This window comes from Erinaceus europaeus, chromosome 8 (genome assembly GCF_950295315.1).
Source record: "Erinaceus europaeus chromosome 8, mEriEur2.1, whole genome shotgun sequence".
NCBI classification, from domain to species: domain Eukaryota; kingdom Metazoa; phylum Chordata; class Mammalia; order Eulipotyphla; family Erinaceidae; genus Erinaceus; species Erinaceus europaeus.
This window is the reverse complement of record NC_080169.1, coordinates 116,792,554-116,811,523: the sequence shown is the minus strand read 5'-3', so window position 1 is coordinate 116,811,523 and position 18,970 is coordinate 116,792,554. Positions and strand designations below refer to the sequence as shown.

Below are 18,970 nucleotides of genomic sequence, written 5' to 3'. Positions count from 1 at the left end.
TAATGAGAAAATTAGCTTCTCCTTGTTTTAGTGAAATTTCATAAATATTTTTGACCTTTGAATAAGCACATTAGCTTAACTAGCATTCAGATGGGTTTCTGTTAGATAACCATCCAGGACTGTCATTAGCATTTTTTTTGTTTAATTTAAAAAAGGAGACAAAACCATAGGACAAGAGGGTTACAACTCCACACAATTCCCACCACCAGCTCTCCATGTCCCATCCCCTCCCCTGATAGCTTTCCTATTCTTTATCCCTCTGGGAGTATGGACCCAGGGTCATTGTGGGATGCAGAAGGTGGAAGGTCTGGCTTCTGTAATTGCTTCCCCTGCTGAACATGGGCATTGACTGGTCGATCCATACTCCCTGTCTGCCTCTCTTTCCCTAGTAGCTTGGGTCTCTAGGGTAGTGGAGCTCCAGGACACATTGGTGAAGTCGTCTGTCCAGGGAAGTCTGGTAGGCATCTTGCTGGCATCTGGAACCTGGTGGCTGAAAAGAGAGTTAACATACAAAGCCAAACAAACTGTTGAATAATCGTGGACCTAAAGGCTGGAATAGTGCAGATGAAGTGTTGGGGGGTACTCAATGCAGACTATTGTGTACTTTTGCTTTCAGGTATATATTTTGCCCTAGTTTATGGATACGTGTAAACATATGCGCTATCTCAGGGGACCTGGTCTATATCTTGGCTTTGGGACTTTGTTAGGAAGTGAACCACCTGGAATGGAATTAGAGAACACTATGAAAGGAAAGATCTCACCCAAGTAATGAAGGTGAAGGGTTGTCATTCCACACCTGAAGTCTCTGACACAGTCTTAAGTGGAGCATGCTGAGGCCATACTTCTTGCATTGATTAGGCTGGGATCCGTGGATGCAATATTATTTGGTATGAATTAAAAGAAGCATGCAGAAAAGTTTGCCCCACCCTAAGGTTCCAGGAGACAATAGATAGTTATTGTTATAATCACATTGTTTCATAATTGGGTTAACTTTGAAAAATCCCTTTGTTATGATTTGCTGTACAATACCCAATATAACCATAATATATGTCCTTTGACATTATTTGTATATAGCTGTGTCACTCATTGCTTCTGTTCTCCCTGGCCTAGGCTTTTGAGAGAGTCAAAATATCAAAGACTCAGCCTATGTATTAAAAAGACTCAGTCTGTGCTTTAAAAAGTTTGAGGCATACAATCAATTTTTCCCCTCTCATATTAATTGTCATTAACCTTTTAATCAGAGAGTGAGCCTACCTCTCATGTCAAAACACATGACTTTGGCCTGAGGTAATGAAATAATTTCTGAGACAAACTTCAGCTGAAGTCATTCATTTCAAAATATATAATTGAAATGTTCAGGCTGTTGAAAACATTAAATAAAACTTTCAGTTTTAGACACTGGGTGCACAGTTAGTATTCAAAAATCAGTATTTTTCTTGTTGGATTTCAGGAAATGCAGATTCTGTGAGGGGGCAGGCGGGGATCTATGGTCATGTAAGTTTAGAAAATGCTCAGATAAAAGAAGCATAGTCTGCTTCAACTTCTAACATACTTGTATATAGACTTGTATCCATCAAGGGGAATCTCACAAATAATTTTTCAGTCACCTATGATCCTGAGAGTTGTGTTCTGTGGAATGCACAGTGGAGCAGGTGCTCATGACATAATTTGAGACTCCAAAGTCTGTATAGGTAAGGTGTTAAGGAAATATCCTTTAAAGCATTTATAAGCAACATTGCCTCGGTCTAGGCTGTTTCAAACAAAAGTCAGTATACTTGTGTTTTGAATTCTGCATGACTGTAACAGAAGAAAAGAATCCTGTAAGTCTTCTGAATTTGAGTCTTTTACAAGCACAAGTTCACTGGGGAGACCATTTCCTTTCTTTGTTGACTCCTTTGAGTCATGTGAATAGACTCAGTCTGACAATACCCCAGCCTCCAAGTCTGTCTTTGTAGAAGAAGTAACCTCTTTTCCTGATAAATACATAGTAGACTCTGCCTTACCCTTCTTTCACCATTCTCTTCTGCAGGCTATTTAATTTCCTGCTGTGTTTGTTGATAAAATTTTCAAGTATCTGGACAAAATAACAAAAGATGAGCTACCAAGACGTTTGCCTTATATTTAACAATTGCATGATGGCCTTTCATGTGTTCAGGGAGTGTGCTGTGCAGATGTCCCCTCAGGCTCGGGGCTGTCATCATTTGGCCCCTCGCCTCGGAGGCTGGTGCCCAGGTTCAGCCTAGGGGTTTCTGGACCCCTGCTAGGGACCTGCACCTAGAATGTCCCAACTCTCTACGGGAACTGGCACTTGTCTGAGGGGACATCTGCATAGCAGGAGTGTCTCCCTATTTGCCAGAAATGTTAGCCGCAATTAGCCTTGGGGTGTTAAATTCAGCAGTAACTGCAGTTTGATGAATGGTTCTCTACTTTATCAACTGGTTTTGCCACTTGCTGCATGGGTCTCATCTACACTACCAAAAGTTCCCTTATGCCCCGCCCCAAGGCTCACTTGTCTTATAAACTCTTGTTAGATTGCAGTGTATTTGGGGAGATCCATATTAAAATATCTTGGCATAAAACATAGCATAGTCACTGGATTTAAAGATCTTTGTGATGTAAATAGTATTCAGGTGCCTTGGTGATTGGTGCTTTTGCAGAAGCAAACTACGGAGTGAATTTTGTCTTTTGTCTGAGCAATATTATATCATATGCAAAGAGGAATTGTGTCACAAATAAAATGACAGTGCTGTCTAATCTCTTCTTTCAGCACCTATATGTGTAAACTTTGCTCTAGCTTGATATAACAGCCCAGAAAAGTAATCCTGTGATGCCATCTGTCCTTACAACATGCACATAAGTATGATTGCCAACACTGAGGCCAAGAGACGTCTTTCTTACTTGTCGCTAAATCATAGTCCCCTATCTTATTAAGGTTGATAGTATGCAAAATAACCAAAGTTGTAAATACACAGTGGGTCTGATTGGTTTTTGTTCTGTCTTTAAGATCTGAAAATGCCTTTGATTTGCAGGAGTTGTCTTAGCCGAGAGCAGGAAGTGTGCAGTGATTCACAAGCGTAATGATTAGTGTGTGTACCTCAAGTCTCTGGGCAGGGCATCAATCTTTGGGGAAGTCCTTTAATGCCAGGCAGTGTACTAGCCTGTGTCAAATCACATGCAGGAGACCGTATATTATGAAGCAAGCACAGAGAAATGACCTCAAACTCCTTTGGTTGCTCAGTTTTTAAAGATGCTGCATAGAGTTGAGAATATTGGGGAAAATAAGATGGAAAAGTTTCCCCACTTAAACATAAAAAGCTAAATTTGCATATTCGTAAATATAGAGACAATTCACATCTGGTTAAACACCTTTTTGAAACAAGAGGGGGAAAATGTTAATTGGTTGTAAGCTAAGACCTAACTGTGACTTCTCATGTTCATGAGTTAGTTTATTCCCCGATTGGAAATTTCAAGGTCTGGCAAATCTTAAAATAATGAGAAAGGCAATGAATATATAGCAGGGCTAGAAAAGAAAACTTACTACTGTGCCATTTAAATCAGCGGATTTTATAACAGCCGTCCTCTCTCTGGGATAATAAAACTGAACAGGTCTGTACGCTGTTTCCTTTGCCTTCTACAAAACACATTGAAAGACCTTCTCCTAGGGAGTTAATATTCACACATTGAAAAATCACCCCTTACGCCCTTCAACATTCTTCACTGCAGTTGCCTGGAACCTCAAACATACTAGTATGTTGAGTGAAAACCACAAATACAGAGAAGAAAGTCTTTAATTAAAGGTAGGAACTTGAAAAACAAAAGTGGGCCGGAAATGTGGCTTAGGGAAGAGAGCTCAGGCTTTAAAGCTGAATGATCCATGTTTGAGCCCACACACTGCATATGACCAGATGTTGTTCTCATGTCTCTCTCTCCTCTTCTCTCCCTTATAATAAATAAATAGATTAATTAATTAATCTTGTAGTAATGGAAGTAGGTCAACAGACTAGGTATAATACAGCCCTTAAATGAGTGGATACCTGATTGGATCCCCAGCATTAGATGTACCAGAGCAGCGTTCTAATATCTACCTCTTTCTCTCTCTCCTTTTTTCATTGGCCACCTAGGTGGATATATGCCTTGTCATGTGTATGACCTGAATATGAACTCTAGCATCACACATGAATGCCAGTATTGAGATGAGTATATGTCTCATAAATCCTGCTAAGAGAATTCCGTCTCTCTCTCAAAAAAAAAAACAACACACATTTGCTACTTTATTTTTTATTTTTTTTAAATTTTATTTATAAAATGGAAACACTGACAAGACCATAGGATAAGAGAAATACAGATCCCACCCCCAAAACTCCGTATCCCATCCCTTCCCCTGATAGCTTTCCTATTCTTTATGCCTCTGGCAGTATGGACCCAAAGTCATTGTGGGATGTGGAAGGTGGAAGGTCTGGCTTCTGTAATGGCTTCTCTGTTGAACATGGACCTTGGCAAGTCAATCCATACTCCCAGCCTGTCTCTCTCCTTCCCAAGTGGGGCAGAGCTCTGGGGAAGCAGGGCTCCAGGACACACTTATTTATTTATACTTTATTTTTATGTAGCACTGGGAAGTAAACCAAAGGTCTTACACATGTGTGACACCTCTGAGTATCCATGCCCCAAACCCAATATATTCTCTCTTATAAACTTAGAGAGGGGGACCAATATACTCATCACCATTCATAGAGGCCCTCTCCTTCTGTACTATATACTGGGATGTTGGAAAAGGCATGATGTATTTTCCTGTTTTTTCTATTAAAAAAAAAAATGTGTCGTGACTTTTCTGACAACCCAATAGAATGTTCCCATGTGGTACCAGGTATGGAGCCCGAGTCTTCACATATGATGAACTGTGCTCTTTAACTGCCTAGTTTTCTCCTGGCTCCTGTTTTTGTTTGTTTGTTTTTGTTTTATATCAAGGCAGAGAGTAAAAGAGACCAAAGTATCAATACTTCCTTCAGTGAAGTGAGGGCTGGACTCAAAGCTAGGTCCTACACATGATGGCAAATCTCCACCCTGTCTAAGTGACCTATTTGACCAGCCGCCTATCCTGTTAGTTTCTTAAGATCTCAGATCTTGAGTTAACTGTGCATACATGTCAGTTCACACCACACAATAATTTGGGGCTCAGGAAAGAATCCCCATTGATTAGTCAGTTGCTTCCCTTATCTCTTGAAGGCATTGCCATTATCCTTACATTCCCCATAGCCAAACATACTAGTGCAAATAAACACATATATTAGGAATTGTTTTGCATTTAGTTAAATGGACAAAGATCAGAATTTTGTTTTAAATTGATAAAGGCCAGTTATGTTTTCAGGCCACCTATTTTTTTTTCTCTGTATTCATAGAATTCACTGTTTGGTATAAATCTGCATGTATCACTAGTCCTTTCTCCCAAAAACATAGATAGATTTTAAATGCCTTTTGGACTTCCCTTAAAAGCCTTCTTTTTAATATATGCAAGCCCATTTAACTCAATCTATGCCCTTGGAATACTCAAAGAGAAATATATGTATGTGAATTGTATAGGTAATAAATACATGTGCTAGACTTCAAGTGCTGAAAAGTAACCTAGAAAACTGTTTTCCAAATAAAAGCCATCCTTTAACTACATAAAAAGGCACTGATTAATATATAAGTCCCCAGAAATGTACAACATACAATATAATACAAAAAAAAAAAAGTTGGTTGGGGTATTGCACCAAAGTAAAAGACTCTGGGGCAGGGGTAGGGGTTCAGGTCCTGGAACATAGCAGCAGAGGGGTTTGAATTGTTATGCAGAAAACTGAGAAATGTTACACATGTACAAACTACTGTATTTTTACTGTTGGCTATAAGCCATTAATCTCCTGATAAAGATAAAAAATACTTGGAATACAATACCTATAAAAGGAAATCTAGACACTTTCATTTGGTGATATGTCACATACTACTTGTACTTTAAAACCAGATTTTATGGAAAAAATAAAAAATATCCTTTGGAGCTTATCTATTTTTTAATATTTTATTTATTTATTAATGAGGGATAAGAAAGAGAAAGAAGCAGACATCACTCTGGTACACGTGATGCTGGGGATTGAACTCAGGACCTTTTGCTTGAGAGTCCAATGCTTTATCCACTGTGCCACTGGAACTTATTTCTTTAGACTTCCATGAACTATGAGAAATGTTTTTTTTTTTTTAAATTTGTGGCAGTAGCACATCCAGTTAAGCATGCATGGTGGAAGCAAAGTGCAAGGACCAGCGTAAGGATTCCGGTTCGAGCCCCTGGCTCCCCACCTGTAGGGGCATCACTTCACAAGTGGCGACATAGGCATGCAGGTGTCTGTCTTTCTCTCCCCCTTTCTGTCTTCAGTTCCCCTCTAGATTTCTCTCTGTCCTGACTGATAACAATAATAAGAACAATGGCAACAAAATAGAAAAAAAAATGGCCGCCAGCAACAGCGGATTTGTATTCATGGGGCAACAAGCCCTAGTGATAACCCTGAGACAAAAAATAAGATAAAATAAAATAAAATAAAGCGCCAGCAAGGTAGCTCACCTGAGATGGTGAAGCTTTGCCATATGTCTGATCCAGATTTCAACCTAGCAGTCACCACCACACTGGGAGAGACTTCAGTGCTGTGTTGTCTTTCCCTCTCCCCTATCTCTCAATCTCTGTTTCTGCATTTCTATTGAAAAATAATTTAAAAGCACGCATACTTTGGCAAAAGTTCCCGGATACTCTATATAAAAGCAAACATTGTGTAGCCTTAACTGAATATTTTTTTAATTCTTTTTTTAAATATTTATTTTATTTATTTATTCCCTTTTGTTGCCCTTGTTGTTTTATTGTTGTAGTTATTATTGTTATTGTTGGATAGAACAGAGAGAAATGGAGAGAGGAGGGGAAGACAGAGAGGAGGAGAGAAAGATAGACACCTGCAGACCTGCTTCACCACCTGCGAAGCGACTCCCCTGCAGGTGGGGAGCCGGGGTTCGAATTGGGATCCTTATGCCGGTGCTTGTGCTTTGCGCCACCTGCGCTTAACCCGCTGCGCTACAGCCCGACTCCCGTTAACTGAATATTTAATTTGCTTTCTTGTAAGTGGAAAGTGAGAGAGTAAGTTCAATTCTACTAGCTTGTACAGTATAGATGTTTTGATTCCTGGTAGAGTTAATTCTCCGTGAGCGTTTCCTCTGGTGATTTGTGGGTATGGAAAACAGGTTTACCTGTAATAGAATTGAAAGTGTCTATTGAAATTGTGAAGCCCAACCGTCAGGTAGTTAGGAGGCTTTAGTTAGGATGTGCTTCAGATACGTTTGAGTGACTGCCTGATTAAAAGCCTAGAATTACTCTTCCGTAGTACTCTGTCTTGAGCAGGAAGAATCAGGTCAGTCTTTGGAGCTGATAGGTATATGTAGGAATCCCAGTTCCACCCCGTGTTATCTGTGTGGTTCTGAACACATTTACTCAGCAGTCTTCAATTTGTTCCTCTGGTAGAATGATAATAGGAAGGTCTCCGGAAAATTTACTGGAAGAATTAAATCTACAGAAATAACCAACCATCATTTGATGATTCTGCAGACTGTCATGCAGCCAAGATACAACTAGGCAGTCTGCCTGATCCTTTCATTCTGTAGAGGAGGGGGAGAGGCAAGAAAGCTAAAGACCCCAAAGTGTCACTCGCCACCCGTGGAGCTCCCTTAATACTGTCTATCATGATTCCCAAGTGTTGATGGAGTTGGAAGCTTCCAGTTCCCTCACAGGAAGGCATGTGCTCTACCAACTGAACTATCTCCTGACCCTTCCTTATCTTCTTAACCATCATGCCTCTCTCCTGCAGGGAAAGCACACACTGTATGTGGACACTGGAATGGAAGGCGATTGGTGCGGCCTTATTCCTGTGGGGCTTCCTTGCAATCAGGTTACAACCACGGGCCTGAAGTGGAACCTCAGTAAGTGAAGCCCTTGTGTAAATGGTGACTTGCTTGCTTATGATGGGATTGTCTTTTTGATGTAATCTCTCTTGGAGCAAATAATTGGTGAGTGTTGTGGTTACTCTAGAGTTAATTTTTCAAGGACCTACCAGACTATATTTCAAAACAGCTGCACTGTTTTCCATTCTGACCAGCATTGAAAGAGTGTTCCATTTCACCACCTGTCATTAACTTGATTTTACTATTATTGAAACCAGAGTACCAGCTATCAGGTGGTATCATGGCAGGCTAGCATGAGGGTGTTTCTTCCCGGGCACATGCTCTCTGGGTTGGAGAGAACTCGACCAGAGCCAACCGGGGCTGCTACTTACTCAGCGACGCAGGAGAGGAACCAGGAACTCGTGGCTGAGCAGGAACGTAATGTGTCTTTATTGATCAGAGACAAAGCCTTTATATCTTTTGAAACGGAAGTGGCAGGTCGGAAAAGGAAATAGCTAGGAGGGGGTTGGAGAAAAGAAAAGAGCTCAAAGGTAGAAAGCTTCCATAGCAGCTGTTGCGAAGGTTCTAACCAATGGGATAAACCAATACCCTGCAGGCAGGGCGGGTCTCAGGCAAAACAATGATTATGTAAATAGACCATAGTATCAATGATGGAGCAGGACATAATGCCCAACAGTATCACATTATGTTTTTTTACCCCTGATGCCAAAGGATGTCACTCATCTTTTGATGTGCTCATTTGGCATTTGTATATTTCCTTTGCTGAAATGTCTATTTGCATTGCATCCATATTCTAATTGACTTGTTTCTTATCTTCTGTGGAATCATAAAATTCTTTATCTACTCTGGATATGTCTCTTTTAAAAGATTTAGGAATCTCACATATTTTCTCCAGATATTTGGTCTGCCTGTCATTATTTGAAATTTAATTTAATTTAACTGTCAATGCCCATACCATCTTGAACATACCTTATCTCCTCTGAGATTTAATTTAACTAAATGTGCTACCGCTACATTAATTTCGTGAAATCCAGCATTTTCCTTGATGGATAATATCTTTGGTGTGGTATTTAAAGACTCTTTGTTCAGTCTTTCACATGATTTTATCTGGTCTTCCGCTTGGAACATGCATTACTTTTCTAATTAGTCTAGAGAACTAGACTAATTAGAATAGCAAGTGCTTTTCATGATCAGATTTCTGATAATCATGTAATGATATCAAGATGTGCTTATTAAATACTAAAGTGTTTTCTAGTGCTTACTAACATTTTTAGATGCTAGTTATACTAAAACTGCCCGGTGTGGGGAAAAAAAAAAGGGACAGGTCTGTTCAGGAAATAAGTGCAGATTACCAGGGAAATTGCAGGGCCTTGTAGCAGGAATTAGCTCTAATCTCCTTAAGAACACTGCTAACTTAATTGAAGTTGCAAACAGTAAGTTGTGGAGCCATGTTATTCTTACATAAATACAAACTCCCCACAAGGAAATTAATATTTCCAGAAATAATTTTGAGAGGAAAAAAACAGATATTTGAAAAAAAAAAACTTTCTATGAGTCATTGCTGAAATGTTCAATTAAAAATGGGAGATGTTTTCAGTTAAAAATGGGAGATGTTTTGCAGCAAATGCCTGGAGAGCTCATCAGAATTTGAAAGGATGTCAGAACAGATCTCTTCTGGCATATAAAAACACGTGACAGGCTTTGAAACTGCTGCTGTAGCTGATAGGGGTCCCTGCTAGGAACATGAACATTATTCCTCCATAAAAGAATTATTTTTGCTCTTTTGGTGTTCCTCTTCTTGCTAATAACCTAACCTAGGCAGTGAGGAAGTGTTTTTTATTTTATTTTATTTTATTTTTCTACATCCAGTAGTGTCCTCACTTTTCTGGGCTGGCCCTGAGACCTCAGGAGTATTGAGTACTCCTGGGTACAAGGGAGACTTGACAATTTGAAAATCAACCCCAATTTCCTTTGACTTGCAGGGATAGGGAAGAGTTCTGGGACTAGACTTGATTCCTTGATGCTCTCTACAATACCCCCCCCCCCACACACACGTCAGAATCTGATTTCTTCACAGGAATCACAAATTCAAAATTCATATAAAGTGTGAACAGCCAGCTGAGTGCACATGAACATGTGCAATGATCTGGGTTCAAACCCCCTTCCCACCCCCACCCCCAGTCCCTGCTGCCTGCCTGCAGGGGAATCCTTTAAAATGGTGAAACAGATATTCAGGTGTCTTTCTTTCTCTCTCCCTTTTTAAATTTTTAAATGTTATTAGTGGTTTAATATTGATTTACAGAATTATGAGATAATAAGGGTATAGTTCTACACATTTCCCACTACCAGAGTTCTGTGTCCTCATCCCTTCCATTGGAAACTGCAGTAGTTCTCAGAAGGTTATAGCTATGGGTTATTAATTTCTATAACTGTCTACTTTTATTCATACATATTTGTCCATTTTTCTCTATGACCCTGCCTTCTCTTCCTTTCTAAGTCACACCTATAACTATTACTACTTCCAAATGTCCTTCATTTGTTCCTTATCTCTGTCAGAGTTCTGATGGAATTTGGAGTTCAGAACCCACTTTGGGAATATGGACCAAAGTTCTTTTTGGGGTGCAGAAGGTGGGAGTTCTGGCTTCTGTAATTGCTTCTCTGGATGTGTATGTTGACAGGTTTATTTATACCCCCACCCTGTTTCTGTCTTTCCCTAGTGGATTAGGACTCTGGAGAGTGGAGAGGTGAGGTTCTAGGACATATTGGTGAAGCCTTCTGCCCATGGAAGTTAGGATGGAATAATAGTAGCATCTGCAACTTGGTGGCTGAAAGGCAATAAGAAATAAGACAAAATGTTTAATAAGCAGGAACCATAAAGTAGGAATAGAGCATATAATACTAGGGATCATAAGGTAGAGAGAAGCTAGGAAGTCTATTTTAAGTATGTTTCTAGGGGGCCAGGACTTTAGTAATTTCTGCTTGAGCTTGATAGCTAACCTACAAGTGAGCTAAAAAAAAAAATATATATATATAGTGTCTGGGAAGATGGTGTCAGAATCTAGATTTGGGCAAAGAGTGGCTTCCAAACTTGAAGAAAATATATAAATGCTATTGACTATTTATGCCACTGTCTGATCCAGGGGCCCATCTATATTTACATTTAACACAGGAGCCTGTGTAACCTCTGAGTTCCTGTCAGTCTGAACTCTCAGTTCATGGTTACAGTTGGGAACATTCTAGGCCACTCTCATTTCAGGACCAGACTTCCTTGCCTGGAAGAGTAGGTTGACCTCCCTTTGGAGAGGGGGGCAGTCCCTACTCTTGCTACTTTAAACTGAGAGCCAGGTTCTGGAGAGACCCTCTAGAGGGCTTATAGTAACATTCCTGATGGAAGTGACCAGTGATTGGTGAGTCTCACTCTTTTTCTATCTTCCCATCTCCTCTTAATTTCTCTGTCCTCTCAACTAAAAAAAAAAAAAAAATGGATGCTTGGAGTGGTGGGTTCATTGTGAAGGCAATGAGCCCCAATAATAAACTGGTTTCAATGAAAATAAAGTTTTATTTAAAAAATAGAATAGTGTTATTAAGTATATATGCTTTTTTTTTTTTTTTTTTTTTTTTTTGGCCATAGCCTCACTCAGTTCTGGCTGTCTGTGGTCCTAGCCATTGAACCTGGGGCCTCTCATGGAAGTCCTGTACACTGTTACTGAACTATCTCCCTATTCCACATTTCATTTCAGTACTAAATTATGTCATTCAGAATGTTGTGTTGTCTGGACCTACAGATCTTAGTTAGGGGCTTGTGTTAATTCCAGGTTCTAACAATTCTATCAACATGGGCATATATATTTTTGTCTGAACCTAAACGTGCTTTCTTCTAGTAAATATCAGGGACAGAATCAGCAATCTTATAGTAAGAGTATCTTTTTTTTAAAATATTTATTTTATTTATTTATTCCCTTTTGTTGCCCTTGTTGTTTTATTGTTGTAGTTATTATTGTTGTTGTCATTGTTGGATAGGACAGAGAGAAATGGAGAGAGGAGGGGAAGACAGAGAGGAGAAGAGAAAGACACCTGCAGACCTGCTTCACCGCCTGTGAAGCGACTCCCCTGCAGTGGGGAGCCAGGTTCGAACCGCGATCCTTATGCCGGTCCTTGTGCTTTGCGCCACTTGCGTTTAACCCGCTGCGCTACAGCCCGACTCCCCAAGAGTATCTTTTTTTTCCTATCTGATAGGACAGAAAAAAATTAGAGGAAATGGGAGCAGGGGACAGAGAGAAAAGAGAAAGCAAGGTATTTACAGCACTGCTTCACCACTCATGAAGCTTCCTCCAGGAAGTGGGGACCAGGGACTTGAACTAAAGTCCTTATACGTGATCACATGTTTGCTCAACCTGGCACCCCACAACACAGCCCCACAGTAAGAATCTCTTTAGTTTTGTAAGAAACATCCAAACTAGCGGTTAGCATGGTTGCACTGCAGCCAAGACATTAGACTTGCAAGCATGAAGCCTCCCGAGTGTCTGCCTCAGCATCACGTGTGCGGAAGTGATATTTCTAGGTCCTCCTCTTTCTCTTTTACTTAACAAGTAGTTAAGTCTTTAAAAAAAAAAAAAAAAAAATCCCAAGCTGTCTTCCAAACTAACTGGTTCCATAATGTGCTCCTACCAGCAATGACTGAGCGTTCCCACCGTCCCACCTCCCAATCAGCATTCTGCATTGTCCCTCCCCAAGACATTGCCCATTCTAATTGGCATTTAGTTGGATGAATCCTTTGCATCAATTTGCATTTTCTTGAGGACATGTATTGGGAGCCCCTTTCCTATGCTTATTTTCCATAAGTGCCTCTTCTTTGCTTAAGTATCTATTAAAGCTCCTGGCTCATTTTTCATAAGGCTTTCTATTTTCTCAAGGTTTAAGAGCCCCTTGTGGGAGTCGGGAGGTAGCACAGTGGGTTAAGCTCACGTGGCACAAAGCACAAGGACCAGCGGAAGGATCCCGGTTTGAACTCCGGCTCCCCACCTGCTAGGGAGCCACTTCACAAGTGGTGAAGCATTTCTGCAGGTGTTTATCTTTGACTCCCCCACTGTCTTCCCCTCCTCTCTCCATTTCTCTCTGCCCTATATAACAACGACGACATCAATAACTACAACAATAAAATAACAAGGGCAACAAAAAGGAATAAATAGTTTTTTTTAAAAAGAGTCCCCTGTATATTTTGAGTAATACTTCTTTATCAGGTTTGTCATTTATAAAGATTTTCTCTCAGTCTTTGATTTTTCTTCTCATTTTTGAGGGGTTAGGTCAGTGGTAGATTATAGGACTTGCGTGTGTGAATCTCCGGATGCTGGTGTTAAAACTTGGAGCCAACTCATGATCCGGCTATTTTCTTATTATCTCTCCTTAATTTTGTGTAAAAAAAAAATTCTTTAAGAAATGGCAGTTCAGAAAATGAAAAAAAAAAAACTACTATTTTTTCAGATCAGTTATAGGAGTTCAAAGCTCTAGTCAGTAATTTGCCCAAATTTGCATCACTAGGACACTGAGCACTCATAGTCATGCTCTAAGTTTCCACTGCTAGTTTTCCTGTTTGCTAAATTAAAGACACATCATAGAAGATAAATTTATGTAAAAAATTACTAACATGAAGTCAGGAAAAGAGAAGGAAACACGGAAAAGAAAGACAGCCAGAATAAATAAGTTGAAAAGACAAGAAAGAGGAGGTGATGGTATAAAATTGAAATTATTGGGAAGAAAAATAGAAGTTCTGAGGGAGCTTTTAACTTTGTTGCACTTTTTGCCTGAGAAAAATATGAAACAGAGTTACCTTCCGCATTTTCCCAAGTCTCTTGTTTATAGCCCTTAAGTCGAGTTTGGAAGTATATATCCACTGTTCCTTCTTCTATGTTTTTTCAAAGAAGTTAAAAAAAAAAAAAGGAAAAAAAAGTCAAAGTGAAGTAGTTTCATAGCACTGACAGAAAGAAAAGTTTCGTAGCCCAAGTCAGAGTTTGAATGAAAAAAATAAAAAATTGTGAGAAAACTGAGCAACTATTTTTTTGCCTGTCTTTCCCAAACTAAGGTCTCTACTCCTAAAATATTTCAAATGTCCAAGTTGGTGAAGTCACAGTATCCCATAACATCTACCATGTCATCAGTTGCAAAGTGAATTAATATTTTACGTGCACAAAGAAACTATTGTTCTGTCAATGTTTTCTTCTATGCATTTGATGGTTTCTGATCTAATTTCAATGACTTTTGAAGCTCCAGTACAATAGCAAGCAAAGTCATCAACACGAAACCAATGGGATGACATCAAATTGAAAAGATTATGCACAAGAAGAGGAACATCCCAAAATAGAAAGGCCTCTTGCTGAATGGGAGGAGATCTTTACACAACATATATCAAAGGGGTTAACAACCAAAACATATAAAAAGAACTCATAAAACTCAGTAACAACAACAAAAATTCCATTAAAAATGGGAAGAGGATATGAACAGAATCTTTATCAAAGAAGGTATCCCGATGATTTGCATAGGGAAAAATGCTTAAAGTCATTGATTATTAGAGAAATTCAAATAAATGAATAGCATTTCACACTTGTGAGACTCTTGTATATTGGAAAAGATAAAAAAACAGCACATGCTGGTGAGAATATGGGGATGAGGGGCACTTCTGTATGTTGACATGAATGCAAATTGCTTCAGCCCCTGTGGAAAATCATCTGGAAAAGACTAGAAATGAATCTGCTCTGTGGGCCAGCAGTTCCTCTCCTAGGAATCTGTCCAAAGAAAACAAAACATATATCCAAAGAGATCTCTGGACATCTGCATTCATAGTAACATAGGTTTGTAAAAACCCAAACCTGGAAGCAATAAGTGTTCCTTCCTAAAGCAAAGTCACACACCAAACCACCCTTTCTGTTTGTAGTCATCAGTGTCTACATAGCTGTGGCTTTATTTTATTCTTCTAGAAAAATTATTAATGTGTTCATAGATCAATATTTACAAATAGTGCTACCTATAAATTCTAGTATTGATTGTTTTCCTAACAATAACTTTCCACTGAGAATCTTTCAAACCTTTGTAATAAAACATTCTCTCACAAATTTAGGTGACTGTAAGTTTGTGCTTCAGGAGTGAAGAAAGGCCTCGTTTTCACGAGACCTATGACTACAATGTCACATGTATTATACTTCTATAATTTAGGATGATAATTGAAAATATGTATTTTCCCTTAGGTTTCTCAAGAAAACTTTGATTTCCATTTGTAGAGTACTGAATATTTTTAGTTATTTGGTAATTTTTTTTAATATTTATTTTATTTATTTATTCCCTTTTGTTGCCCTTGTTGTTTTATTGTTGTAGTTATTATTGTTGTTGTCGTCATTGTTGGATAGGACAGAGAGAAATGGAGAGAGGAGGGGAAGACAGAGAGGAGGAGAGAAAGATAGACACCTGCAGACCTGCTTCACCGCCTGTGAAGCGACTCCCCTGCAGGTGGGGAGCCAGGGTTCGAACCGGGATCCTTATGCTGGTCCTTGTGCTTTGCGCCACCTGCGCTTAACCCGCTGCGCTACAGCCCGACTCCCGTAATTTTTTTTTAAAGTGCTTGCTGTGTTTGTTAATCAGGCTTCACTAAATTATTTAAGAGGAGAAAGAGAAAGGAGGATGAGGGGAAGGGAGGGAGAGGGAGAAGGAGAGAGAGGGAGAAGGGGAGAGAGGGGGAAGGGAGAGAGAGAGGAGGGTGAGGGGAAGGTAGAGAGCGAGGGAGAAGGAGAGAGGGAGGAAGAGAGGAGGGAGAGAGAGGAGGGTGGAGGAAAGGGAGAGAGAAGGAGAGAGAGGGAGAGAGGGGGAGGAGAAAGGAGATAGAGGGAGAAGGAGGGAGAGGGAGTAAGAGGGAGAGGGAAAGGGAGATAGAGAGGAAGGTGAGGGGAAGGGAGAGAAAGAGAAAGGAGGGTGAGGAGAAAGGAGAGAGGGAGAAGGAGAGAGAGGGAGAGAAAGAGAGGAGGGTGAGAGGAAGGAAGAGAGAGAGGGAGAGGAAGAGAGAGAGAGAAAGAGAGAGGAGGGTGAGGGAAAGGGAGAGAGAGAAAAAAGAGAGGGAGAAGGAGGGGGAGAGGGAGAGAGAGAGGAGTGTGAGGGAAAGGGAGAGAGAGAGAAGGAGAGATGGAGAGAGAGGGGGAGAAGGAGAGGGAGAGGGAGAGGGGGAGAGAGAGAGAGGAGAGTGAGGGGAAGAGAGGAGAGAGAGGGAGGGGGAGAGAGGGAGAGAGAGGAGGGTGAGGGAGAGGGAGAAGGAGAGAGGTGGAGAGGGAGGGGGAGAAGGAGAGGGAGAGAGAGAGAGAGAGAGAGAGAGAGAGAGAGAGAGAGAACACATCAGTCTGACAGATGCTCCATCACTCTTGGGGACTCCAATGAGGAATCTTTGCACTACTGGCTTTTGGGGGCTGCCTGCCTTTCTGGCTTAATCACTGCATCCATCTTGAAGATGATATCTTTCTTTCTGCCTCTGTCTCTGGCCTCTGCTTCCTGATCAGATCTCTTTCTCTAAGTCTAGTCTCTGCCACCTCCCCCTTTTAAGAGATTGGTGATTACCCTTGGAACATTTTGGTAATCCAAAGTAATCACATGGCAGTAATTTTTTTAAATCTATTCACTCCTAAAAAATATTGTTTTCCCATCTCAATCACTTCTTTACAAGTTTCAGAAAGTTAGGGTTGGAAATGATGAATTGTGTAGCAATTCATTATTGTTAGAACTATTACAACATATTTGTAGTGATTACATAGATAATTTTCTGAAATAAATATTAAAGATAACTATCACATAAATAATAATAGCTACTGAAAAACTGTTATATGAAGACCCCTTCTAATTGTTGAGAAACCTAATTTCAACACCATAATCTCCGTCGGCAACAAATAACCTGTGAAAATGACTCAAATCAAAACAAAAAGCAAACAGCGTACGTGAGCTGGATTTCTTTCCCGGGCACAGGAAGGGATGATGGTCACGATTTCCATTCAGTCTGGTTTCTCCTCTCAAAGGACTGCAGTCAAGCTTGTGTGTCTTCTCATTCCTCAGAACCATGGGGGAAAAAACTCTGGAAGGTCTGCACAACCCAGAAACAAAGTTCCATCCATTTACCCTTGTTTCATAACTAGGCTCTTTGAAACACTTCTCATTCCCCTAGCATCCTCTCTGAATTCTCCTTTAGTCATTGAAACTTTTCTTATAAGAAAAGGAGATCATTTAGAACCTGCTGTGATTAAGATGACAAGCAGACAAGAGTGAGAAGGTGTCTTTTCTTTACATGGCCGTATCATACCACATTGTGGTAGAATCTCAGGATATTACAGATTCATCAAAATCAGTCCAGTCTTGAGGGCAGGGAGGTGACTCAGGGAGAGTGCTTCTTCCTTGCGTGAGACCTTGTGTTCCAACTCTCACTCTTCACAGGACCATTGATGCACCAAGGGTAAAATTGGGTAGGACTCCCTAGATAGTACAGTCGTGCCCCCTCCCTATAAATACAGAATAAAAATTGGGAGTCAGGTGGTAGCGCAGCACGTTAAGCACACGTGGTGCAAAGCGCAAGGACCAGCATAAGGATCCCAGTTCGAGCCCCCGGCCCCCGGCTCCCCATCTGCAGGGGAGTCACTTCACAGGCGGTGAAGCAGGTCTGCAGGTGTCTATCTTTCTCTCCCCCTCTCTGTCTTCCCCTCCTCTCTCCATTTCTCTCTGTCCTATCCAACAATGAACAACATCAATAACAACAATAATAACTACAACAACAATAAAAAAACAACAAGGGCAACAAAAGGGAAAATAAATATTTAAAAAAAATTTTTAAAAGAATAAAAAAATTAAGCTAGGTAGGTGACTCAGTAAAATTATGTAAACAATAACCAACCAGGTTTTAGAAGTTAATCTATTGGGCCCATATGTGCCATCTGATGACTCGTTTGTATACTGTTCTCACTTTTGTCCCTCTCCTTATCACACACACAGACACCACTGCCCCACGTCCTGCCCTTCCTTCCGATATATAACAAATCTGGGTTTCTTTATTATGTACACAGATTTGGTCAGCCTGGGGTTTCAGATCACAAAACTGCCGTTTTTCATACATTCTGAATACCAGCATTGAAAGTCGCAGCAAGCTGTAGGGCCCAGCTCTTATGAAGATGAAAAGATGAAGCGGGATATTGATTATCTCTAGATTTACTTGTGAGCTAGGATAGTGATAACGTGTATGTTTTATATATCTGGAGAGAAAAATACAAATAGGAACATTATTTTAGATTATGCTGTTCTGAAGGATTTTCATATATTTGCACATTTTCTGACATTTAAAACTAATGGCATCCAGCTCAGTGCCCACTAGTGCTAAATATATATTTCATTAGCTCAGTTCCAGTTCCATTTTCTGTGTTGTAGGCTTTGATCCAAGCATGAATGATTCTTCTTAAGCCTTTACCCTTTTGTGATTCAGCAGAGGAGCACAAAGAACCTACAGTAATTTACTTTGTGCCATAATCATCCTGTTTTCTTTTTAGAAAACTCCCAACAACCTGACAACATGCATTTGTTATGGTTGATTCCAGGCATTTAAATATAAAAACAATTAATGTGCACTTGTAGGGAATATGACAAATGGGAATTAGTGGGCAGGCCAGTTTTTCTTTGACCTGCATTCAAGAACATTGTCATAACTCAGCTTTGCCTCCTAAGTTGTTTAAGTTGATTTCCTCATCTTTATGTGGGCAGGTTGACGGATGAGAATGACTTTGGTGTAAGCTCCAGATCCCTTTTCGATTTCCCCTCCTCCAGGTTTCATTTTTGCGCTGATTCAGATGTGTGCTGTGTGCATTCAACCATCCAGCTAATATATTGAGACAAGAAAGCAATAACATCTAGTGATTATGTGAATTGTTGAAAAAGAACCAGGGGTGCAGGTGAATAAACTTTTACTGTGGGATCAGCTCAACGGGTATAATTCCCTTCT

At 40.1% G+C, this 18,970-nt stretch overlaps 1 protein-coding gene across 5 annotated transcripts in view; it reads left to right on the top strand.

Moving 5' to 3' along the window:
• Nucleotides 1-18,970, top strand: part of TPK1 (thiamin pyrophosphokinase 1) — a 453,436-nt gene that overhangs the window by 326,008 nt on the left and 108,458 nt on the right. For all 5 annotated transcript variants that reach the window (XM_016187821.2, XM_060196763.1, XM_060196761.1 and 2 more), the window contains one exon: nt 7,875-7,986. In XM_016187821.2, the coding sequence (XP_016043307.1) occupies nt 7,875-7,986 (112 nt within the window). The remainder of the gene's footprint in view (nt 1-7,874; nt 7,987-18,970) is intronic.